Source organism: Phycodurus eques, chromosome 4 (assembly GCF_024500275.1).
Source record: "Phycodurus eques isolate BA_2022a chromosome 4, UOR_Pequ_1.1, whole genome shotgun sequence".
Lineage (NCBI taxonomy): Eukaryota > Metazoa > Chordata > Actinopteri > Syngnathiformes > Syngnathidae > Phycodurus > Phycodurus eques.
In genome coordinates, this window is record NC_084528.1 from 20,729,267 (window position 1) to 20,755,264 (window position 25,998).

Sequence of the window (25,998 nt, forward strand, 5' to 3'; positions counted from 1 at the left end):
TTGCTTAGCTTAGCCGCGTAAGCTAGTATCATAGGTGGGCTAAATATAGGCAAAGAGGCTCCCTGCGTGTATTTCCACAAAGCGAAAGACTTTTTAGGACATATATGTCATTTGGTGGAGGTCAAAACGGCGGGTGAGTCAGCGTTCGTGTGGTAATAATATTTTGGCCGCCGTACATTCATCGATATTTATATAATCATGGAGGACTGGCTGCGTATTAGCTCTTTGTAGTTAGCCACATTTTAAACAAACACTAAATATCATACGTCTCTTAAAACGGTACTTAACACTATGCTCGTGGCAATATTTTTTAACGCTGCAAGGTCAAATAATATCCATACACTGACTGTTAATGAGTACATATCATGTGTTGTCTTCCTAGCCGCCGCGCTAGCAAGTGGGACCAGCCGGGTCCAAGCACTGGAGGCCCGGGGGAGGCTGAGGCTGCACCCACGGGGGCTCTGGACGCCGCCGCCGCCGTGGCTGCCAAGATTAATGCCATGCTGGTGTCCAAGGGCAAACTCAAGCCCTCGCAGATAGGCACATCGGGACCCATTGAGAAGGTAAACGACACTGCTGCAAGGTATATATGTTCGGGTATTGTATCCTGCGACACTTGCGTTAGTAAATGAATGGTGCGTGAAGTTATTTACCAATATGTTATTGTTGTGGTTGTAGTTTGCAGTTGTTCAGAACTGCTGTGGGTCATACTGAGAGGTAGTTGTTGTGCCGTGGTTTCTTGACTCTAAGGTTAAATTTGCTCTGTGAAAAACGTGAACGTGGTAATTTAGATGGCAAATCAAGTTTCCCTGTTGAAATGCCATTAATATGTTACAATGCTCCCAAAAAAACACTGTTTGTGACGTCTTTACGAAAGCAAAATAGCGCTTGTATAAAATAGTAAAATACACTAGAGGTGCACCATTTACACGATTGATCAACAACTAATCAATTATCAAATTATTCAAATATTTTGATCATTGTTTAATCGTGCAGAGACCTTGTTTGAATTAAAATTGTCCAAATCCTCTGAATTTCAGCATCTCAACAGTAAATGTTCTGATTGCTGTCGTCTTTCATGATAGTGGACTGATTATCTTTAATCAAAAGAAGACATTTGCAAACATCTGCTTTTACTTTGGTAAATAATGATCAACATTTTGCCCTATTTTCTGACATTTTACGGACAAAACCAGTAAATGAATCATAATCAATTTATGTTCGTGAATTTTGTCAATTTGAAATATCCCGTTTTTTAATAAAAGGATGGAAATTTAAAAAATTATCCGACTCATCTATTAATTGACAAAATAATGGACAGATTAATTGATTATTAAAACATTGTTACTTACAGCTCCAAAACATATTAAGGGAAAATGTAAAGATATAAACTTTGTATAATATATAAATAATTACTGTATTGCCCGCCTATTCACGATTCCCTGCAAATTCATATTTTTGCAGATTTTTTTTTTTAACCCTTTGCTCCATCATTAAACTAGCCTGTTTGCTGTTTTTATGCTTTCTGAAACACCCTGTGATACAACAAGATAGCGGCACAAGCCTTGTCTTAGTGCCGAGGAACTCTGTTGAAGTGAAACATCTCGCGTTCTCGAGTGAGAGACAAACATACGAAAAGTGCTTCAAGTTTTTTGCTAGTTGCGGTTGTCTCAATACCCCATGAATAGTATGGGATTACTGTATTTGAGTGTTTGATGTGTGCCTTTTAGCAGTGTGGCCTTTTGAATTATATCTGCAGTTGAACTTGGGTTTGCTGGCTAGTCTGCTTATGAGCTTCTGGGCGTGAGCTGTTGCCTATAGCAGTTCCTTACGCGTGTTCTCATTCTATATTTGTGTGATTGACTGTGTGGCCCATCAATAAACAGGTGAAAGTGCATCGGTGTCTGTGGCTCTCCTTGTCCACTTGCAAGGGCTTTACAGTATGTTAATTGCGCCTTTATTTTCACTTAACTCGAGCAGCGGCGTAGCTGAAGCTAGCTCGTAAGTAAAATTACCTCAAAAAAGCCCTTTAAAAAAATACACCAAGCGACAACTCGTAACGCAAAAAAACCTCATGGGCAACATACCACTGTAACTGTAACCCCCCCCCCCCCCCCTTATGGAACTAAATGCAGTGTAACCAAAGCAATAAACATAGTTTTAAATTAATAACAGTATCATTCTGACTGAGCTTTAGTATTTTCCAAATGCTACATTTTGTTACAGCTTTTAACGCTGGCTGAAATTAAGTCTAGCTCGCATTATATGCCGATGTCAAAATGTGTACGTTAACAGCATTTTACATGAATTTAACCCTCGAGGTATCACTGTACTTGTCCATTTGTTCCCCCGTCCCTCACAGGCTATGGGCATCGGGAAGCCTCAGGTGCCAGCCAAGGCTAAAGACGACCTAGTGGTGGCGGAGGTCGAAATCAATGACGTCCCGATCACATGCCGGAATCTCTTGACGCGAGGGCAGACGCAGGATGAGGTCAGTATGAATGACCTTTATTCAATGATTACGTTATGAAATCTCGGGATATGCGCAACGTAATGCACCTCCTAATACCACCACTATCACATCACAATTATATAAACCATCAATACTCCAAAAACTCAATATGACAGCACACAACAGTGAAGTGTACGTCATTAGGACCACATACAATGTTTAAATAAAATACATCATACTCACCAGCGATGAGGTGATTATTAGCTATATTATTGAGTTTATGTCGCAACAGATGTGTTTTGCTAGTCAAACTTGGCTTGCTCTGACCAACCAATCAGAGGACGGATTAATGCTGACATCATCAAGGGCCAGCGCTCTGGCCCTGCGAGGACGAATTTGAAATCTGATTGTTCTAATACATTTGAAGTCAAATCGCCGACTAGACTTTTGGGAATTAATTTATGTGATTTCATGATTTTATGTTGTAAATGTAGGTCAATGCTTCTGATAGTATTTGGAAAATTCAGTTTTAAGTAGTGATGATCTTTTTTTCTGTCTAGATCAGTAAAGTGAGCAGTGCTGCCGTGTCCACCAGAGGACGCTACATGACTGGAGAGGAGAAAGGCAAAGCGCCACCGGGGTGACTTGACTTGTCCCTCTTGAGCCATCTTAAGTTGCTCATTATGTTTTTTATTTTTATGTCTTAACATGACCTCTGTGCTGTTTCCTCTCAGGGATCGTCCTCTTTATCTGCACGTTCAAGGACAGACGCGGGAGCTTGTGGACCGTTAGTACTCGGTCATCCTTGTAATGTCTTTGTTTTTTCTTTTTTTTTTGTCAGCGACTAATGATTTTGATGCATCTGTTACGTTGCACTTTCAGGAGCTGTAAACAAGATCAAGGAAATCATCACCAATGGGGTTGTGAAAGCTGCCACCGCCTCGTCGTCAGTGTCCTCATCCTTTTCCTCCGCCACCGCACCCACAGTGACAGTTTATCAGCAAGCACCTCCATCCTCGCTGCCACCAATGATGCACCACAAACCGCACTTCCAGTCTGGAGTAAGACGGCCATCTTTGAATCTAAAACACACATTGGAAGCTACAAAGTACAGTCTTGCTTTTGTAACCCTGGTTGACTTTAATTCACATTTTTGCATTTCTAACCATCATGCAAGAATAGAGAAGTTAACCACTGTATAATAAAGTACAGTAGAACTAAGAAATTAACAATCAAACAATCAAAAATGTTGTCTTATTTTTTTTTAATTTATTTAATCTGGCTGTATGCATAGCTACAAGTTTCATTCTAATACAGGAAGTCCTCGATTTACGAACGAGTTCCGTTCCTACGCTGGCGACGTAACCCGAATTTACGCGCAAGTCGGATTTCACCGTTAAAGTCGATATTTACTTTGAAATACTACTGTTACGGGTATTGTCCCACGTGATTGTGACAGCAACCTCTGTGTGTGTGGGCGTGTGCATCGATGTGTGAGTGAGACGGCACTGCGAAGGAGGATGGAGTGCGCGCAGGTAAGAATGTGTACAGTAGCAAGTGAAGTGACGGCGACCGGGGAAGAGTAGCGATTAGCAAAGGACCCGTTGACGGTGAATGTGCAGAGGAGCTAATAAAGCCATTAAAGCAGCAAATTGTTGCTTCTTGCCTTTATTGTTGCCGCCACCCAGCTCAGCTGTGCAACGAGAGAAGGGAGTTAACCCCTGTGCCTCCCGACCACGGTCAGGTGACCGTAGCAGAAAAGTTTAAAACTTCGTATAAAGAAACTAAAATACATTAAAATAAAAAAATAAGATGCTGTACTTACCATTACTGCTGAGTGTAAAAAAAGGAGGGCGAAAAAGGCAAAGATACGGCGCCCAAACACAGACAAGCACTATGCACTAGCTAAGCAGAAACACTATGGTGCATGGGCGTCGTAAAGTCGAAACATCGTAGGTTGAGTGTGTTATAACTCGAGGACTTCCTGTAGGTTTGTTTGTATTTCAGGTTTAAAAAAAAATAAAATAATTATTAACATTTTTTGTATACCATTAGAGGGAGCCAGTGTACCAGTAGTTTTTTTAACTAATTTTGGAGGTTCTACTGTAAATACATTTCACTTAATAAGAGGTTTGGCTTTTACAAGTGGATGTTGTAATTGTCCGTGTGGAATGTTTTGACAGATGCACTACGTTCAAGATAAGATCTTTGTGGGCCTGGAGCACGCCATCCTGGGCTTTGTGGTCAAAGAGCGGGTGGAGGGTCCCGGCTGTTCGTACCTGCAGCACATCCAGGGTGAGACTGGAGCCAAAGTCTTCCTCAGAGGAAAAGGCTCAGGCTGTCTGGAGCCTACGTCTGGAAGAGAGGCCTTTGAGCCCATGTACATCTACATCAGGTGAAGGTCGCTCCAGGCCATAAGACGTTTTCTGTGTACGGAGTCTCTCTCTGTCCGCTATATTGTGCCCTATATATTGAGTTTGTCATTTTGTTTGTCTAGTTTAAAATTAAATGAGAGGCATTAGATGGAGCCAGAGAGGGATGAAACTGTCAGGAGATGCATATTTTTTCATGTATGAATTTTTATTTTTTTAAGACCGCAGACTTATTTAATTACTTAAATTACTTCACCCACACCGAAACTTTAGAGCATGATTCGACAGAACGGCGGCATGTTTACGTACAACCGTCCGTGCTACCACTAGCTTGCTAGGCTACATAACGTTTTGTTGCCTGCTTGCCAGCCGTATCGTATTAAAAGTACGGGAACATACCTCAAGCAAGCCTTAATCGAATGTCCTCTCCTGTCCTGTCCTGAGCACCGGTGACCACCAACACACGTTTTTCCCCATTTTGTTCTTATAATACAGTCGGTCGATCCACTCATGTTGTCGTCGCCAAATACAGTTGGCTGATCCACTCGTGGTGTCGTCCCCACAGTAACGAGTGTATCCGGTCGCATTTGAGTTGACAAGATAAAGCCAATGATCGTAAAAAACAGGATGCGGTGGTATCGGAATACAAGATTTTATTGTAGTAGTCAGACATTGGGCGGCACGGTGGCCGACTGGTTAGAGCGTCAGCCTCACAGTTCTGAGGTGTGGGGTTCAATCCCCGTCCCCGCCTGTGTGGAGTTTGCATGTTCTCCCCGTGCCTGCGTGGGTTTTCTCCGGGCACTTTCTGCGTTTCCTCCCACATCCCAAAAACATGCATTAATTGGAGACTCTAAATTGCCCGTAGGCATGACTGAGAGTGCGAATGGTTCTTTGTTTCTATGTGCCCTGCGATTGGCTGGCAACCAGTTCAGGGTGTATCCTGCCTCCTGCCCGATGACAACTGGGATCGGCTCCAGCACGCCCGCGACCCTAGTGAGGAGAAGCGGCTCAGAAAATGGATGGATGGATAGTCTGACATTGTGCAATCGTGAAAGAGCAAATGTGTCTTGTAGTCTGATCCGCGCAATACGTGTTGTCTGTGTCAGACGTGTTGTCTGTTCCACACCGCTGGGGATTTTTTTTTTATTTTATTTTTTTTATTAATTAATTAATGACTTCATTGGCCATCAGATATTTGCACTACTACGTCAAAAGACACGCGACAAGGCTAAAAATAAACGAGCTTTTGCATTCGAATATACTGTGCACGATGGCGACGCGGAGTAAATGTCTTTTGCGGAGCCGATCAATGACGTCATTGATCGGATCGGCGAATTATGACATTAAAGCCGATCAGCATAAAATGCTAATTATCGGCCGATACCGATCAGGCCGATAAAATAGGTGTGAAGTCTAGTGCAAAGTAGTTATACCTTACTATGTTTCCATTGTTCCTCTCCAGCCATCCCAAACCAGAAGGTCTTGCAGCAGCGAAAATATTGTGTCAAAACCTGCTACAGACTGTAAGTAGCACCTTCAACCACTTTTGTATGTCATCATCAGCACTATGAGGATTTGTCTTCTCTCTGTAGGTCCATGCAGAGTATTCTCGCTTTCTCACTCAAATGAACTCAGTGATGCCATCACAACAAGGTACATGTACAAAGTGGGATTCAAGAATGTCTTCATTTTGTCTACAGTGGAACCTCCACAGTAGAATTCCCCAAAGTGATACAATTTGGAGGTCAACCATCTTTTTCTGGAAAAATATCACCCAAAAAAAAAAAAAACACTCAAACTTGGAGTTCAAACCTTTCGTGTATAACCTAATTCACAACTAAGTGCCTATTAACTTCAAGTGTGTATTACTTTTACTATAGCCTGTTTGTGTTTTTTGGGATACCACCACACAGGAGTGAGAGGGAATTGTGATGAGAACTGTAAAACTGGACATGAAACTTATTTTGACATTGGAAAGCATCTGTTTTTTTCAGTAAAACATGAGGCAGTACATTTACTAAATCAAAAAGACATTCATCCATCCATTTTATGTAGTGCTTGCTCATTATGGTCACAAGTGAGCCAGAGTCTCCGAACTGTGAGGCAGATGGTCACTATGCCCTCAAAAGTACATGCACAAATTGATTTTATAGAATAGCTGCCATTTTGAGCATACAATTTGTAAAAGAGTACATACAGACATAACCATAAAGTTCAAGATGTGTTCTTATGCCACCTGCACTCATTGTGTTTTAATTTGGAGGTTGCACTATCCAAGTTGGACATCAAGTATCATGTCAAATACAGCAGGTTTTCAGTTTACATGGTCCCAACATATGACCTTTCACGGTTACCAACAACCTGTAACATAGGAATACGTGGTCACAAGAAAGCGCGCTCAGATACTGCTGTACTTACTGTTTTTTCATCTGATTGTTTTATATTTATGGGCTAGTTGTGTTTCTCATACAAATAATGTATAGTAATGACGACCAAGCCCTGCCTCTGTAAATTTACAACCCCCCCAAAAGGTATAATTGCCTATACAGCGGCTGAAATAAGTATTCAACGCGTCACCATTTTTCTCACTAAATATATTTCCAAAGATGCTATTGACATGGAATTTTCACCAGATGTTGGGAACAACCCAAATAATCCACACATACAAAGAAAATACAATCACAATTCCAATGAAGTTGGACATTGTGTTAAACAAATAAAAACAGAATACAATGATTTGCAAATCATGTTCAACCTATATTTTATTGAATACACTACAAAGACAAGATATTTAATGTTCAAGCTTCTTTTCCTTTCGGCTTGTCCCTTTAGGGGTCGCCACAGCGCATCATCCTTTTCCATGTAAGCCGGTGTCCTGCATCCTCCTCTCGAACACCAACTGCCCTCATGTCTTCCCTCACGACATCCATTTAACCTTCTCTTTGGTCTTCCTCTAGCTCTCTTTCCTGGCAGCTCCATCCTCATCATCCTGCTACCAATATACTCACTAGGTCTCCTCTGGATGTGTCCAAACCATCGAAATCTGCTCTCTAACTTTGTCTCCAAAACATCAAACCTTGGCTTCTAATTTTATCCAACCTGGTCACTCCTAGAGCGAACCTCAACATCTTCATTTCTGCCACCTCCAGCTCTGCTTCCTGTTGTCTTTCAGTGCCACTGTCTCTCATCCGTACATCATGGCTGGCGTCACCACTGTTTTATAAACTAAACTTTGCTCTTGTAGGTCACCCTATGTTCTTCTCTTCTGGAAAAAAAGTGTTCACTACAGCCATTTGCATCCTTTTTGCAAAGTCTACCACCATCTGTCCCTCCAAGTTCTTTTCCTGGATGCCGTACTTAACCATCACTTCTTCATCACCCCTATTTCCTTCACCAACATGTCCATTACAATCTGCACCAATCACGACTCTCTCTGTCTGGGATGCTCAGAACTACTTCGTCTAGCTCCTTCCAGAATTTCTCTTTCACCTCTAGGTTGCATCCTACCTGTGGGGCATAGCCACTAATCACATTATACATAACACCCTCAATTTCAAGTTTCAGCCTCATCACTCGATCTGATACTCTTTTCACCTCCAAGACATTCTTAGCCAACTCTTCTTTTAAAATAACCCCGACTCCATTTCTCTTCCCATCTACACCATGGTAAAATAATTTAAACCCTGCCCCTAAACTTCTAGCCTTACTCAGAATCATCTTTATTTGCCAAGTATGTCCAAAACACACAAGGAATTTGTCTCCGGTAGTTGGAGCCGCTCTAGTACAACAGGCAGTCAATTTACAGAACACTTTGGAGACTGCCTTTCCACCTGGTCTCCTGGACACACAATATATCAACCTTTCTCCTAATCATCATGTCAACCAACTCCTGAGATTTTCCTGTCATAGTCCCAACATTCAAAGTCCCCACATTCAGTTCTAGGCTCTGTGGTTTCCTCTTTTCTTTCTGCCAGAGAACCCGCTTTCCACCTCTTCTTCAACTTCGACCCACAGTAGCTGAATTTCCACCGGCGCCCTGGGGCGGGGGCGGACGTTGTTAACCCGGGCCACGACCAATCCGGTATGGAATTCTTTGGATGAACGCTCATATTTGTTTGGCAAACTTTTAAGCCGGATGCCCTTCCTGACGCAACTCTTTGCATTTATCCGGGCTTGGGACCGGCCTACAGTTTGGACTGGCTTGTGCCCCCCCATAGGGCTACATTATTTGTTTTATTTAGCATTTATTTAATGCTCAAACTGATAAACTTTATTGTTTTTAGCAAAGAATCATTAACTTTGAATTTTATGGCTGCAACAAGTTCCAAAAAAGCTGGGACAGTAGACAAAAAAGACTGAGAAAGTTGAGGAATGCTTCATCAAACACCTGTTTGGAACATCTCACAGGTGAGCAGGCTAATTGGGAACAGGTGGGTGCCATGATTGGGTATAAAAGGAGCTGCCCTGAATTGCTCAGTCATTCACAAGCAAATATGGGGCGAGGTTCACCTCTGTGAATAAGTGCGTGAGAAAATAGTCGAACAGTTTAAGGACAATGTTCTTCAACGTACAATTGCAAGGAATTTAGGGATTTCATCATCTACGGTCTATAATATCAAAAGGTTCAGAGAATCTGGAGAAATCACTGCATGTAAGCGACAAGGCCGAAAATCAACATTGACTGCCCGTGACCTGCAATCCCTCAGGCGGAATTGCATCAAAATCCGACATCAATGTGTAAAGGATTGATGGGCTCAGGAACACTTCAGAAAACCAATGTCAGTAAATACAGTTTGGCGCTACATCCATAAGGGAGACTTGAAACTCTACTATGCAAAGCAAAAGCCATTTATCAACAACACCCAGAAACGCCGCCGGCTTCTCTGGGCCCGAGCCCATCTAAGATGGACTGATGCAAAGTGGAAACGTGTTCTGTGGTCCGACGAGTCTACATTTCAAATTGTTTTTGGAAATTGTGGACGTCGTGTCCTCCGGGCCAAAGAGGAAAAGAACCAACCAGACTGTTATGGACGGAAAGTTCAAAAGCCAGCATCTGTGATGGTATGGGGCTGTGTTAGTGCCAATGGCATGGGTAACTTACACATCTGTGAAGGCACCATTAATGCTGAAAGGTACATACAGGTTTTGGAGAAACATATGCTGCCATCTAAGCAACGTCTTTTTCATGGACGCCCCTGTTTATTTCAGCAAGCAATGTCCCAACTTCATTGGAATTGGGGTTGTAGAACAAATAAGATCAGAAATAAAGTTGTGTGGAATAATGTGAAATGACACAGGGAAAAAGTATTGAACACATGAAGAAAGGGAGGTTCAAAAAGTCCTGAAAAGCCAAGACAACACCTAAACTCTATCAATAATCAAAACAGCAATCCAGCCACTTATCAATGCAAATTAATATCAGCTAGTTCAGTCCCAATTGATGGCTTACAAAAAAGGTCTCATTGCCAAGGTGTGAGTCAAGGCACATCTCATGATTGGTAGGAGCAAAGAGCTTTCTCAAGACCATCGCAAAGTAATTGTTGCAAAACATAACGATGGCATTGGTTACTAAGCTTCTGAATGTTCCAATGAGCACGGTTTTAGTCATAATACGTAAGTGGAAAGCCGATCATACTACCATAAATTTGCCTCCATCATGTGCTCCTCGCAAGATTTCTGATAGAGGAGTGCAAAGAATAATCAGAAGAGTTGTCCAAGAGCCAACGGACCACCTGTGGAGAGCTTCAGAAAGACCTGGAATTGACAGGTACTGTTGTCACAAGGAAAACAGTGAGTAATGCACTCCGCTACCATGGCCTGTATGCACGCTCAACCATGCAAGACCCCATTGCTGAAAAGAAAAAGCGTGTCAAAGCTCGTTTAAAGTTTGCTGAAGAGTATTTGGACAAGCTAAATACTGGGAGGTCTGATGAGAGCAAAATTGAACTGCATGGACGCCATAGTGCGCACCACGTTTGGAGGAGGAAATGGTACTGCACATCACCCTAAAAACACCATACCAACAGTGAAGTGCGGAGGTGGGAATATGATGGTATGGGGCTGCTTTTCAGCAAATGGTACCAGTAAACTTCACATTATTGAAGGAAGCATGAATAGACAAATGTACTGAGACATTCTTGTCAAAAATCTGCTGCCATCTCGGAGGAGGATGAAAATGAAACAAGGGTGGACATTTCAGCAGGATAATAATCCAAAACATATTGCCAAGGAATCTCTCAACTGGTTTAAAAGAAAAGGGGAAAAAAAGCTGCTAGAATGGCCCAGCCAATCATCTGACTTGAATCCAATTGAAAATCTATGGAGAGAACTGAAACTCAAGGTCCATGAAAGAAGCCCACAAAACCTTCAAGGTTTGAAGACTGCTTGTGTGGAGGAATGGGCCAAAATCACACGAGCAATGCATGCGACTAGTTTCTCCATACAGGAGGCGTCTTGAAGATGTCATTGCAAACAAAGGCTTTTGTACGAAGTATTTAATAGCTTTTGTACAAACTATTAAATAAATACCAGTTGGCGTGTTCAGTTCTTTTCCCCTGTGTCATTTCACATTATTACACACAACTTAATTTCTGAGCTTATTTTTTCTCCTTTCTTTGTATGTACGGATTGCTTGGGTTGTTCCCAACATCTGGTGAATTTTTCATGTCAATAGCACCTTTGGAAATATATTTAGTGAGACAAATGGTGACTTGTTAAATACTTATTTTAGCTGATGTAGATGCCACAAGATGGCAGCAAAGCAACACTTTTCTATTAGACAGGGATTTTGCTTGTATAGTAGAAGCTTCTCCCCTCACTTCAACATATTTCATCGGCACAAAAATGGTGCCAAAACATAACATCATATTGACATGGCTTTGGCTTCGGCACAAAAGAGCAATTTTAGTTACCTAAATAATCATTTATTGCATCCCTTAGCATTTTAAATGGAGTAAGCCTGAAAGTCTGACACTCTCCTCCTTCCAGGCTTTGCACCGCCGCCAGTGGTGAACGGGATGCCCCCGCAACCCACATACTACCCCCCAGCTGACTTCCAGCCAGGCTACCCCATGCCAGTGCCCCCGCCACAGCATCATCCCCCACCTATGGCCTTCTCTGTGCCCCCTCCCATGCTTCCACCTGCGCCACCCAAAGTTGCCCTGCCTCAGTTCCCACCTGCTCCACTGCCGCCTCCACCGCCTCCGAATCTGGCTCCGCCTCTTTGTCCAGCGCCTCCTGTTAATGCTCCTCTTCCGGCACCTCTTCCGCCACCCGTCCTTCCTCCTGCTCCAGCTTCTGTGGTTCAGGTACATATTCGCGCGCGTGTGTGTGTTAGCGCACGTGCGTGCCACCTTCCTGATTTCTTATTTTTTTGCATGTTTGTCACACTTAATGTTTCCCATCAGCCAAGCAAAGGTAAATATTAGTCAAAGACAACACAAGTAAACTCAAAATGTACTTTTTAAATAGTTTTTATTATTAAAGGAGGGAAGAAAATTCAAACCTACGTGGCCCTTTGTAAAAAAAAATAAAATAAATAAAAATAAAAAATAAAAAATTAATAAATAAATAAATAAATAAAAAGTGATTGTCCACCCCCGTTAAAACATAACTGTGGTTTATCATAACAGAGTTCAATTCTAATTTCAAATTCAGGAACAGATGAGAGAGAACGTAATTGAGCTATAACAGTTTGGTAAAAGGTTAGAAAGCCATTTCTAAAGCTTCGGTACTCCAACCAACCACAGTGAGAGCCGTGATCCACAAATGGTGAAAACAAAAATTACCCTAAGAGCGCAGGGACGACTCATCCAAGAAGTCACAAAAGACCCCACAATAACATCAAAAGAACTGCAGGCCTCACTTACCTCAGTTAAGGTCAGTCAGTGTTCATTAATTCACTATTAAAAAAAAAAAGAGTGGGCAAAAATGGCATGCACGGCGGGGTTCCAAGATGAAATCCACTGCTAGGCAAAAAGAACATTAAAGGCCTCTTTATACTCCCGCGGTCACACAGCCATTTTAGTCACATGCTGTGATGACTTATTCAGCGTGCCCCTTGGTTCTATATAACATCTACGCCGCCGCCTTATCGATCGATTTTGCAGCATAATTAAAGGTATCATCTGGTCATCTAGGTCTGTTTGTTCTAGCAGACACTGTTCCACGGTCGCCATTGTTATTGCTTTGTTCCTTGTTACTGAAAGGAAAGTAAAAACGGCTACCAAATGGCCAAAGAAATGCTGCGCAAACTCCACCCTGTGGTGTCCTAGCCAATACCAACCGTAGCGACACCCCCGACTTGGAGGTGAACTACAGTACATTGTCAAAACTGCGCGCGTGGGTTGCGCTCGAGTATAAAGGCAAACTACGCGCGGGACAGCCATAGTGACGTCAGCGCGGTCGCTGTCTGCGTGAGTATAAAGAGGCCTTAAGGCTCTTCTCAGTTTTTCTAGAGGACATCTTGATGATCCCCAAAACCTTTGGGAAAATACCCTGGGGTCTGACGAGACAAAAGTTGAACTTTTTGTAAGGTGTGTGTCCCATTTCATCTGACGAAAGAGTAACTTCGCATTTCAGAAAAAGAACATCATAGGAACAGTAAAATGTGGTGGTGGTAGTGTGATGGTCCGGGGATATTTTATTTCTTCAGGACCTGAAGACCTGCTGTGGTAAAGGGAACCATGAATTCTGATGTCCCCTTAAAAATCCTGAGAATGTCTGTGATTGGCTGGAGACCACTTCAGGGTGTACCCCGCCTCTCGCGCAAAGATAGCTGGGATAGGCTCCAGCATGCCCGTGACCCTAATGAGGATAAGCGGTACAGAAAATGGATGGCTGGAGTTACTATCTATTAAAATACTCAGACATTCCCAAGATAAATAATACATACTGTGTAATACTTAAGTGTAGAACAAATGTACCACAAGAATACTGAAACACAACATGTATTTGTGGCCAAACTTGTTCAACAGTGTGTTCCTTCTCTCTGTGCAGATGGTTCCTCCCATGACCTATGTTCCTTCGGCTGTGGCGCCACCCAAAGCTCCGCCTCCTCCATCAATGTCGGCCAATCCGGCGCAGAAAAGACGTTTCACAGAGGAAGTGCCCGATGAGTATGACAGTGGTCTCCTTGGCTATCAGGTGAGTAACGTACAAATTTCTTTCTTTCTTTTTTTTTTTTTTTACCTTGGCATGAACATGGCAGCCAAAGAGAACATCTAACAGTGCTGACAATAATATATTCTCTCTGCTCTGTAGGAACAATTAGAACTGCTTAAATTTGCTCACCGTTTACTTCTACATGCATGTTGGTTTAAAAAGCATGGCTTGTGAGTTCCTTTTATTGTGCTTGCTTAGTTACATGAAGAACAAAAAATATTTACATATATTCTGTGATGGGCTGAAAGTGTCTTAAATCGCGTCCTGGGAAAATGTTGGTCACACGCGGTAAGCAATAATGTCGGGGGGAAAGAAAAGTGACACTTGATACTATGGCCAGTAGAGTCAAGTCGAGGATGTCTGCTAATGGCGCCTGTGTGTCTTTCTGCTCATAGCATGGACCCATTCATATGACTAATTTAGGTGCAGGCTACTCCGCTGGCAGCCCCGAGACTGCAGGACCCCCAACGTCGATTTCCTCCGACCTGCCGAGTGAGAGGGACGGGTACGCAGAGCTCTGCTGGAAATAATTTCTCACACTCTTACCATAATTGGTCATTCTTTAATATACTCGTACAGATATTACCACTCGTACAGATATTACCAGTCTTAGATTAGGCTCTATTTTCCTCTATTTTTATGAGTCATTTACCTTTAGTTAATCATTTTTTAACAGCTTTAAATCCAGCATTTTTTAAATCTATTTAATTTTTAACTATCCACTCTTTTCCTTTTTTCACCTTGTTATATTTTACACTTGATCGTGATGTTTTTTAACTGTATGTTTTGTGTGCCATTCCAGTTTTTGTAAGTTTTTCTTTTTAATTTTTTTTAAAAATTTATTTTAAACAGTACAGTGATCCCCCATTCTTCCCACGGGTTACTCCAGACCCACCAGTGAAAATCTGAATTTGTTATAGTTTTAAGCCTTAAAATACTGCTCCCACATGCATAAGCACATTTATACTTAATAAAAAAAAAAAAACACTTTTTTAACATTTTAACATATATTTGAACACAAAAGAATTTGCGAGCATAAAATGTATCGGAAATATGTAATAGTAACGGTAAGGTCTATTCAGAGGTTCTGTCAGGAAGTTGAATCTCAGATTAAGGAGGAGCAGTGTGGTTTTAATTCTGGCCGTGGAAAGGTGGACCAGCTCTACACCCTCAGCAGAGTCTTTGAGGGTGCATGGGAGTTCGCCCAATCAGTCTACATGTGCTTTGTGGACTTGGAGAAGGTATTCGACCATATCCCTCGGGAGGTGCTCTGGGAGTATGGGGTACCGGACCCCTTAATAAGGGCTGTCCGGTCCCTGTACGACGATTGTCAGTGTTTGATTCGCATTGCCGGTAGAAAGTCAGATTCGTTTCCATTGAGAGGTTGCACTCAGCCAAGGCAGTCCTTTGTCACCGATTCTGTTCATAACTTTTATGGACAGAATTTCTAAGTGCAGCCGAGGGGATCCTGTTTGGTGACCATAGTATTGCATATCTATAATCGAAGAGAAAGGGAAGCCCTGCCCCTGTGTCCTGACCCCGGATGAGCAAAAGATGGATGGATAATGGAATAAAAAATAGAACCGTTTGTTTTCAAGTTTAAGTCTTAAAATAACACTCGTACACACTGTAATCACATTGAAACCAATATAAACACACTTTTTGAACTCATTGTAAACATTTTACACCAAAGATGTGTATGTTTAAGGGGGATTGCTGTACTGTATACTTTCACTACATTGTTAACCTAATTGCCTAATTAATTTTTAAAAATGAAAACGGGGGGGAGAACATGCAACAAATTTGACCAACAGGAAGAGTCCTGTTGCCTTGATTCAACCTTTCCGGATTACCATGACCTGAATAACGGACAAGCTACACAGACATAAAGGAAAAAGAAAAATGAAGTTTTAGCAAGCACATTGGTATTTTGATTGATATTGGGACAATAAGTTAAAAATGACATGGGCAATTATGCTATTAGGCTGGTGATATGTAGATTTTGTACTTAAAAAAAAAAAAAAAATTCAAATATTTTAACATAATTCTAAATACCTATAATTTACATAATTTTAATTAACGTCACCCTAATTTTTCTTTAATCATATTATACAATCACTTTTGTTACAACACAAATGCCCTTAATTGCCATAGTTTAATGTAACATGACACGTTGCACTAATTTTAGTGTATCATCGATTCTCTACTAAAGATATTAAACCGTATTTTACCTTTTTTTTTTTTTTTTACACCACGCAATTACTAATTTACAAATTTTCATGCCTGTTTTTATTTTAGTATTTTTATTTTTATATTTTGAAATTATTCCTTTACTCATAGCATTCACACTTTTAACACCCGTGTAATTTTTTTTCTTTGTAACATTGCCAACAATTGAGGTTTGTCTCTGGTTCACAAACATTTTACACTAAATACCACCTAAATTACTTTGGTCATCATGACCATAAACATACCACTTGGCTTAAATACTGGAAAATACAAAACTGTACTTGCATATTGATTCAATTAAAATGTATTACAATTAATACATATTTAAAAACAAACCAAAAATATGAAATTAAAATGTATTGTACTTTAGTTAAATAGAACTTGAGCTGTACCTGACAAATATAGTTGTTTAAGCCACTGTACCATTAGTTATAGAATCACTGCTGTAATTTTTTATTTGATCAGTATCAAAACAAATGTTTAGTTTTTTTTTTTTTAGTGTTTGTTTTCTTCTTCAGTAGGCAGCTAATGCCTCCACCACTGTTGGCCGTAAATGGCGTGAGACCCAAGATGGAGGAGAGGCGGCAACCACAAGGCCCTGTGGGTAAGTCTATTATGTCACATTGACAAATCCTGTGTCCAAATCCACCGTCAGGAAAAGTGGAATTTGTCCACCCAGGAATCTACGTAGACTTAAACTAAAATGTCTCCAGTGGATCCGCTGACGCAAACAAAGAGTTGATGCTTTTGGTGACTCTTCCAGGATTCTGCCGCCGTGACTTAAAAACCTCCTAGTAGTTCAAGTGGAACCATTTATCCAGTGTCTTGTCCCGTTCTGATGACATCATCAGTATGCAGCGTGGGCCTCCCTCACTAACGAGAGTCTCTCCTGTTTTTGTGTTTTCTCTTTTTTCTCTTGTTTTTCCTCTCTTCCATGTCATCTCTGGGGGTGGGGGTTGATGATGACTTGTCACGTGACGCCGTCCTGCTGCTCCATTGGACGCCCCCCACCGACCAATGGCGGCTCTGGGATGGCCCTACCATCCTCCGCTGAACTAATCTGTTTCTTCCAATTTGGATTGTGTTGAATTGTTGCTGCCATTTTTTGTTGTTGTTGCTGTTTTTTCTTGTCTTCCCCCCACCCCACCCCACTCCACCACCCTCCCAAATGTGTGTCCTCCCCCTTCCTTCTAGCAGAGCCTGCAGGGAAAAGGCTAAAAACAGGCTTGGTAGCGTACGCTGGCGACTCGTCTGACGAGGAGGAAGACCACCCGAGCGCCAAAGCCTCAGGTAACCCCGGGGGCTCCCCTACTACCTCCTTAGACTGGATACAGGGGTACCGCTGCCCACCCCCGCCGCCCCCTCGGGCTAAAAAGCAGCCGCAGCAGCAGTCTATGCCCTTCTGGATGGCGCCCTGAAAGTTTCACACCAGTTCCGCATGGATGACTCATAGCTTTGGTTTTAGTCCCAAGTAAGCGTACTTGTTTACTACACATCTGTACAGTGTAAAGATGAACATTTTTAGGACAGACGCTGCAATGTGGTGGATGTTTAAATTGTCACATTAGCAATGGCAAATTGATTTTTGAAGGGAAAAAAAAAAGTGGATATCGGAATATATTGTCTTTGTGAAAACAAAATAAACATCGATGATCAGCTTGAATTTAATCAATATTGTCCTTTCTTAACCCTCATTTCCTGGAGAAACCTTTTTTGTGTGTGTGACGATTGTATTGGACTAATGTGTAGTAAAATATAATTTCACTGTTGCTTTTTGGGAAATAAAGCGGCATAAATTGCATCGGTTGTTTTCTTTGTGTTCCTGTTCAATAAAACCGTATTTACTTTTGTTTTTTGTATTGGATGGAAAAAGACTGATGTAAACCGATCCTTTTGCACTGGTTCCAGGTCTAATTTGTCGTAACAAACCAAGCCTCAATCAATCTATATAGGATTGAAGTACTCGTTTATTTTTGTATTAAAGTTTCATGTGTCTTGACCAAGCTTCTAACTTAATTTACTCTATATCAAATCAATTTTACCCTTTGAAATGAATTTTATGCCATTAATCTGGTCCAGCCCCTCAAAAAAAGTTATGTTTCTAATGAAGAGAAATAGCACTGTACTGTGTAAAAACCTAAAATAGAAGGAAAAGAAAAACTAGTTTTATATGGTGTAATTACTCTACATACTATCGTACTTGTATGATGAATGTGTGCTTTTAAGGGCGTAACCTGGTGAGTGACATCAGTAGATGGAGTTGGGTTGGCAGGTTAGTCCGACATGAGCGTCTGCACGGGAGTTGTGGCCTACAGCACCTTCTTGCGAGTGTGCCAATTTTGTATTGATGATTTTGACTTTGTCTGCTTCCATAAACTAAACTTTAAAAAATAAATAAATAAATAAATGAAAGACATGAACTAAACCAAACTTTCCTCAACTCCGAAGTTATCACTGTATTTGATTTCAGATGATCTCTGTCTGCCTTGGAGTGTTTTTGTTGTTATACTGAGCGATGCGAGCCTCCATGTCTGGACGGAAATGGCGTATGAGTCCCTGTGGAGGAGAAAATGTGGATCCCACCTTTCCTTGCTCACTTTGCTTCACTTTTTGTGTGATGTGACTGAGCTCACCTGCACGGGCCAAGCAGTTCCATCCCCTAGAGCACAGATGGTATGTCCTATCTGTTTGCTCAGCTCCCAAATCATGTCGATCTCGGAAATTGCTGCCTCTCCTTTTACAAATCTCCACATCATTGCGTTCATCCAGTCTACCCCTGAGGAGCAACTCACAAAGAGAAAAAAAAGGAAATACACTTGTTTGATAAGCTCAATGGCCTTTTTATATGGAGACTATTCTATTATGTTTGGTGTTTTTAAATTCAAGTTTGTATCATATAGCAATGTTACAATGTTCCCCTGCTCTTTTACGTTTTCAAGCTGTTGCTTTATTATGTTTTCTAAAGTACAGAGAGTGATAAATCCGCAAGTAATTGGCATCTACCCCCAAAAGGTTTCTTACCTATAGATGCCACAAGATGGTGACAAAGTGCTTTTTTACTATTAGACAAGGCTTTGTCCTGACAAAATAAACCTCCTCCACTCACTTCAACATAGTTCCTTGGCCACAAGGTCGCCAAAGCAATATATTAATATTAGACATGGCTTTGGCTCGAATACAAAACCAGCAAATAGGTTGACTTTTTCAATGAATAAAGAGGATAGGTAAAAATAAATAAATAAAATCTCAAAGTATGTGTGTGGCTCCCTCCGGTCTTTAGTCTGACTCACCAAGCATTTATATTATCAAGTCCTGGGATGATGGGAGTGGACGACCCCCCGGGGATCACCCCTAATAGATTCTCCCAGCCACCCCTCACTCCTCCTGTGACAACATGAGAAGGTGGCAGTGGGGGAAAATAACCAAGTTGGGGTGAACCGAGAAACATACACATATACACCTGCGTGCCTCTCTATCAGTTCCCTGAGGGGGATGGACATCTCTTCCTCCACGGTGCACGGTGTGTTCACGTGACCAGAGATGTTGAACAACTTGGTTCCGGCGTTCCTCTCCCTGCCAAAGCTAGCGAACCAAGCTCCGCCCCTGCGGCAGATGTCAGGTGCCACAGCAATCGTCTCCACGTTGGAAACGGTCGTCGGGCACCCGAACACCCCTATGTAGAGAACACAAACAAACATGATGTGGTAGAACAAATTCGAATATTTTGTTCTATGAAATTGTATTTATTTATTCCCAACGGTCTACTCTGTTCATTTTGTAGCATTTCTCTTGGCTGCGCTGCCAGCCAGATTTTTTTTTTTTTTTTCGTCCAATAAGATTTTCGCCCCTATGTGCTGCCATGTCAATCTAATCTGCTCAGGTCCTCTAGAATCAGTAGTTACTTAAATAATATTAGAAATTGGACTGTTCCTTTTTTGTCTTTAACCAATCCGATATCAAATTCATCCTCACAGGGCCAGCGAGCTGACCCTCGATGACGTCAGCAGTATTCCGTCCTCTGATTAGCTGGTCAGGGCAAGCCAAGTTTGACAAGCAAAACACATCTGGGTGTGGCACGTTATGGTCCTCGATCATGGAGCATGATGTAAGGTGATAAGACTGTGCCATACAATTCTAAACTGGGGGAATACAGTGGGTACGGAAAGTATTCAGACCCCCTTAAATATTGTAGCCATTTGCTAAAATCCTTTAAGTTCATTTTTTTCCTCATGAATGTACACATAGCACCCCATATTGACATTAAAAAAAATGGAATTGTTGAAATATTTGAAGATTTTTTAAAAAAGAAAAATTGAAATATCACACAGCCATAAGTATTCAGATTTAAACGGGAACAAAAAGTGAGAAAATTCTGTAGCTGTTTGTTTTTGCCTGTTAGTGCTTGTTCATTGTCCAGATGGTGACACAAGTTGATAGGGAATGTACCATTTTCGAAAGAGTTTGTGTGGGTGGGAGGGTTCCACTGTGACTGAAATGGTAAAAAGACTTCATTGAGGGTGGTCATATTTTTGTTTGCGTTTACGTTATCAGGCTACTTCCTGGTTCACGGCGTATCACGAAAGACGAGTGAACTGTCGATTCTGGCGAGGGTGGGAGACGTTCCACAGTGACTCAAACAGTAAAAAGAGAAGATCAATTCCTCTAACAACAGTGAACATTTATGGAGCAATGCATTTGTCTGTCAAATGTGGCAACTGAGCAGTAAGGCGTACAATGACAGGCCTGTACTTTTTCTTTTTTTAGTGTCGGTCGGGGGGACAGGCTCCAGCTTGACTCAAATAAATAAAAAATAGTACTGTAGTGACTCAATTAGTTCTTCCTCATTAATATGTGCTAACTGTCCTCGATGGAAATGTTCTCCTTTCACACTTTTTTGTTTGGCGGCGGTAACAAATATGGCACCTATAGATGGGTAGATGTTGGTGGCGGCATGTGCTGAGCTCACCTACGTCTGCGGGAAAAGGAGGCTTGAGTCTGGGCTTTCCCCGTTTGCCCTCCAGCGATTCGATGAGGGCCCGTCTCTTCTCCGCAGATGTAAGCGCCGGCCCCCCGCATCACAAACACGTCGAAGTCGTACCCAGAACCACACGCGTCCTTTCCGATCAGCCCCGCTTTGTAGGCCTCGTTGATGGCCACCTGCGTCAAGACATATTTCTAAGATTATGTGCCTTTATGTTCCAGACAGGTAAAAATCCGTGAGTGGTCCAGAACCGAAGCTTTTCGATAAACGAGGGATTACTGTACTGTAAAAACCGAGCCGTAGTTTGGACAGCCCAAGTGACACGCCATTGTACAGTCTGTATGAAGTGAGCACGTACCTGCACATTGGAGGACTCGTTGGAGAACTCCCCTCTGATGTAGATGTACGCGGCACGGGCGCCCATGGCTCTCCCGCCCAGCAGACAGCCCTCCAGCAACTTGTGCGGGTCGTGACGCAAGATCTCGCGGTCTTTACACGTACCCGGCTCGCCCTCGTCTGCATTCACCACCGAGTACTTTGGCCTATGGGCAGGAACGTGCTCAGATATGGATCATCATCATCATCATCATTCAGTTTGTTCAGTGATTGGGCAAAATCAAAAATTAAAAAAGCTATGTGAAATGGTTTTCCACTGTTTAATGCACAACACGTCAATCGTTGGCGTTTATATGGGGAATTCCCCCCCCCCACACACACACACCTTGTTTGAACATGATTGGTTAATTTTGAACAAAGGCATATCCCCAGTTATAAGACTTGTGAAACTGCATTTTTTCAGTGGTTTATTTTTACTTCTTGAAAAGGTTTTATAAAAAATTCAATTGAGTTCTATAGGTTCTCGGTCGTATGAGTGGTGGAAATAGTTTTTATTTGATTTATCTTGGTCTCATTCTCTCTATCACAAAAACCTGCCATTTGAACAGGGGTGTATAGACTTTTTATATCCACTGTATGTGGCTTCCTCCCACTTGTGGCTGCGCTTACCTGCCATCACCAGGTTTGTTCATGAAGCTCCACTTCATGCCGCTGGGGAAGCCAGCCCCTCCTCGGCCCCTCAGGCCGGACGTCTTGACCTCATTGATGAGCCAGTCGTGTCCCTTGAGGAGGATCTCCTTGGTCTTGTACCAGTTCCCTCGCCTCAGAGCCCCTTTCAGCCTGGAGAACCAAGACCTCAATGGAGACAACTTTTGGATGGCCACCAAGCGGTCAGCGTGTTCACCTCCAGTCGTGTCGGCCGTATAAGTTAGTGAAGATTCGATCTTTGTCGCTCAGAGGACCGAACGTGGTCTTCAACTCTCACTGGAGCGGTTCGCAGCCGAGTGTGAAGCGGCTGGGATGAGAATCAGCACCTCTAAATCTGAGACCAGGGTCCTTAGTCAGAAAAGGGTGGAGTGCCCTCTCCAGGTTGGGGATGAGATCCTTCTCCAAATGGAGGAGTTCAAATATCTTGGGGTCTTGTTTACGAGTGAGGGAAGAATGGAACAGGAGATAGACAGGCGGATCGGTGCAGCGTCTGCAGTGATGCGGACTTTGTATGGGTCCGTTGTGGTAAAGAAGGAGCTAAGCCGAAAGGCTAAGCTCTCAATTTATCGCTCGATCTACGTTCCTACCCTCACCTATGGTCACGAGCTGTGGGTCCTGACCGAAAGAACAAGATCCCGGATACAAGCGGCCGAAATGAGTTTCTTCCGCAGGGTGTCCGGGCTCTCCCTTAGAGATAGGGTGAGAAGCTCGGTCATCAGAGTAGAGCCGCTGCTCCTCCGCATTGAGAGGAGCCAGATGAGGTGGCTCGGTCATCAGTTTAGGATGCCTCCTGGACCCCTCCCTGGCGAGGTGTTCCGGGCACGTCCCACCGGGAGGAAAGAGCTGGAGGAACTGGCTGGGGAGAGGGAAGTCTGGGCTTCCCTCCTGAGGCTGCCGCCCCCGCGACCCGACCTCGGATAAGCGGAAGACAATGGATAGAAGGATGGATTTACTGAAAAACAGGACATTATTTCAAATTGACAGTGCAGAAAATGCACAAACATAATTGATGATGATTCGGTTACCGGTTTGGTCTGTAACATGTCAGAAAGTAGGCAAAGATGTTGAACATTGTTTTCCAAAGTAAAAGCAGATGTTTGCAAATCTCTTATTTTGGTGAACCACAAAGATAATCAATCTGCTTTCATGGAGGGTGACAGAAATCTGAGAATATTTTACTGTTGAGAGTCTGAAATTCTGAGGATTTGAGCAATTTTAAGTTAAACAATAATCTCTATAAATGCTAAATATATATTCAAAATAATTGTCGATTATTTTCATAATCGAATACTTGTCGACTAATTGATTAATTGTTGCACCTCTAATTATTATTATTTTAGTTTTGTGTACAGTTTGTGATCATCACATTGTATACTTTGTTGCACATGTATTCATTTGTATTTGCATTTAGTTTTCTTTATTTTACTCTGATATCAGCAGCTCGGTCAGCATTGAAAAAGAGAATCTGTTCTCAATTGCTTTGTTCTGGATAGATAAGGTTCAATAAAAGAAAATTAAAACAGGTGGGCATGAAGTCTTTTCGTAATACTGGACAATTTTTTTGGGGAAATAAATAAAAGAACACGTGGCGCACACTAAAGCGTTCCAAATCTGAACAAACCCGCTGTCGCCATAAAAATAATGAATGCATGATTTTGATTGCTTTGGGTGCGTACCTGAGGCTGAGCGGCAGTACAGTAGGTGGCGCACGGAGTCACTTGACGCCTCAAAGCGGTCCAGAAGTTCAACATCCTGAAGGGTCGAGTAGACAAATGTACATGGATTGCCTGCTCAAACGAGTGCTCGTGTGATTCCACTTACTTGATCACAACAAGCAAGGAGGACCGAAAGCCCAAAGTCAAAGTCAGTGAACGGCGCCTTCTTCTGCTTCATTAAAAATAATAGCGTTAAAGGGGCAATGACGTCACTTCCGGGCCATGGCGACTTTACAGAAAGAAATATCGTAAAGCTTTCTGCTTTATTATTTGTTTGGCATTTGGGACTAAAGGTTCTATAAGCCTTACAGTTAAATGCTAACCTACCTAACGCAGTAGTAAAGTTATTAATTAGGGTTAAAAAAATAAAAAAATAATTCATTACATATACAAGGGGGGCAAACAACTCACTGAACATTTATGTTATCAATAGTCCTGTTATATTTGTTGCATGAATTTAACAATTAAAATAATTATTAGTAAAACAATTAGGAATTAATTAAGCCGTCATTTCCTACATCTGATTAATTAGAATGTATTTACGTATATTTATGTTTGATTATTCATCGCAATTTTTAATTTAATTTGAATTAATTTCGTTGTACAATCATTTGCTAAATAAACTCAATGTTCATTGTCAATATATGATTGCACTATTTTGTCAATAAAGCAATCAATTATTTAAAATAAACTACATATTTTACATATACATTTGAACAAATTCCTCTTTCTCAGCATATCCTTGAAGGACCTGAGTTAAAAATAAAGCTTGCCCGACACATTCTTGTCATTTCCAGGTCAAAGATTACCACAATAACGATTCACTAAAACTCTGAATTAATTTTTCAAATAATAAAAATAGCATTTCCCCCTCCATTTTAATTACCTTAATAGAAAACTGTTAAAGCTACTTTTCTTTGTCATTTCCGGCTAAAAGATAACCATTCAACGCACACAAAAACACTTGTACCTTATTGGGATAATACCTTGTTGGTGTTAGGTGGAGACTGATTTATTTCGAATTTTACCTTATAACAGGCTACCTGCAAACAATAATAACACCAAAAACAATACATTTTATTTATGTAGTACTTTTTCTAAGAGGCTTAAATATTGTACCTTTAAAGCTGAACCTATCAATTTGTTCAAAGTATTCCCCATCGGAAATAGAACGAGAATGAATTCCACCAAGATTCAAACTGTCACCATCGTAAAACTGTACTGTACATATATACATTGTGTACGCACCCTTTGAGGACGCACACGCTTAACATTCAAGTCTCTTCACCTTAACACTAAACTATGATATTACCATCAAATAGATAAACAACAACCAAGAAGAGTCCAGTTGCCTTGATTCAACTTTTGCTGATTATCGTGACCGGACGACTGCCAACCTATACAGACAACCAACTGAGAGGATCATTAGGTTTGAATCATTAAATAACAGAACCATCAAAAATTATTATTATTATTTTTTTAATTTACATAAGCATGACAAGAAAATACATGCCCACAAAAGGTTGCAAAAAAAAAAAGGCAGGCCTTGTCTAAATGAAAGACTTGTGTCAATGTACTGTATAGTGAAAAAAGAAAAAAAAAAACATGATAAATCTGACCAGTAAAGTCATCATACTCTCTCATGTAACATATTTGCCTTTCCCTTGGAAACGGCCTTTACCAACCATAAGAACGAAGAATTATAAATATTTTATTAATTTTTTTTTTTTAGCACAGTGGATCCCAGAATATTCTCAGTCGGCATTTGCTAATTCATCTTTAATTCATTCGTCACTGAAAAACGGTTTTAAAAGTATTGCTTTAAGGAAGGACGTGGAAGTGAATTGAGCTTGGACCTAAGCAGAGCTTTGCTGCTGTCTTGTGGCATCTATAGTTCATGACACAACATGTAGGGGGGTAAAATGTTTGGATTTTTAATATTCAGAAATAGCGGGGTTCACTGTACTGAATTACCAGAGTCGACTGGACTGTTGACTTGGCTGACTGCTAAATGTTATACAGTGGTACCTTGACTGATGGGTT

General features: G+C 41.6%; 2 protein-coding genes across 4 annotated transcripts; one reads left to right on the forward strand and one right to left on the reverse strand.

Moving 5' to 3' along the window:
- On the forward strand, positions 1-18,257 carry khdc4 (KH domain containing 4, pre-mRNA splicing factor). Of its 3 annotated transcripts, none has more exons than XM_061674577.1 (14): positions 1-133; positions 383-563; positions 2,363-2,491; positions 3,013-3,092; positions 3,187-3,239; positions 3,335-3,513; positions 4,636-4,847; positions 6,287-6,347; positions 6,417-6,477; positions 11,812-12,131; positions 13,822-13,968; positions 14,382-14,491; positions 16,737-16,819; positions 17,410-18,257. In XM_061674577.1, exons 1-14 carry the CDS (start codon positions 105-107, stop codon positions 17,631-17,633), a joined length of 1,869 nt encoding a protein of 622 aa, XP_061530561.1. In that variant the 5' UTR covers positions 1-104; the 3' UTR covers positions 17,634-18,257. The 3 variants fall into 3 exon arrangements, with proteins under 3 accessions (XP_061530561.1, XP_061530559.1, XP_061530560.1); XM_061674575.1 differs by having other exon boundaries at positions 16,734-16,819; positions 17,410-18,247; XM_061674576.1 differs by having other exon boundaries at positions 16,734-16,819; positions 17,413-18,243.
- On the reverse strand, positions 17,747-25,599 carry LOC133401940 (NADH dehydrogenase [ubiquinone] flavoprotein 1, mitochondrial-like). Its single transcript, XM_061675471.1, is given in 13 exon segments — positions 17,747-18,771; positions 18,849-18,991; positions 19,506-19,599; positions 19,676-19,888; positions 21,182-21,251; positions 21,253-21,372; positions 21,555-21,738; positions 22,202-22,372; positions 22,437-22,512; positions 23,266-23,274; positions 23,959-23,999; positions 24,203-24,242; positions 25,575-25,599. Coding segments are annotated over 13 exon segments (1,239 nt in total). The 3' UTR covers positions 17,747-18,718.
- Positions 25,600-25,998: the final 399 nt, after the last annotated feature.

Coding starts and splice junctions, on each gene's coding strand:
- khdc4 (XM_061674575.1), top strand. CDS start 105: ATGTCATTTGGTGGAGGTCAAAACGGCGG. Junction 6,478..11,811: donor AGTGATGCCATCACAACAAG/GTACATGTACAA, acceptor TCCTCCTTCCAG/GCTTTGCACCGCCGCCAGTG. Junction 14,492..16,733: donor CTGCCGAGTGAGAGGGACGG/GTACGCAGAGCT, acceptor TTTCTTCTTCAG/TAGGCAGCTAATGCCTCCAC.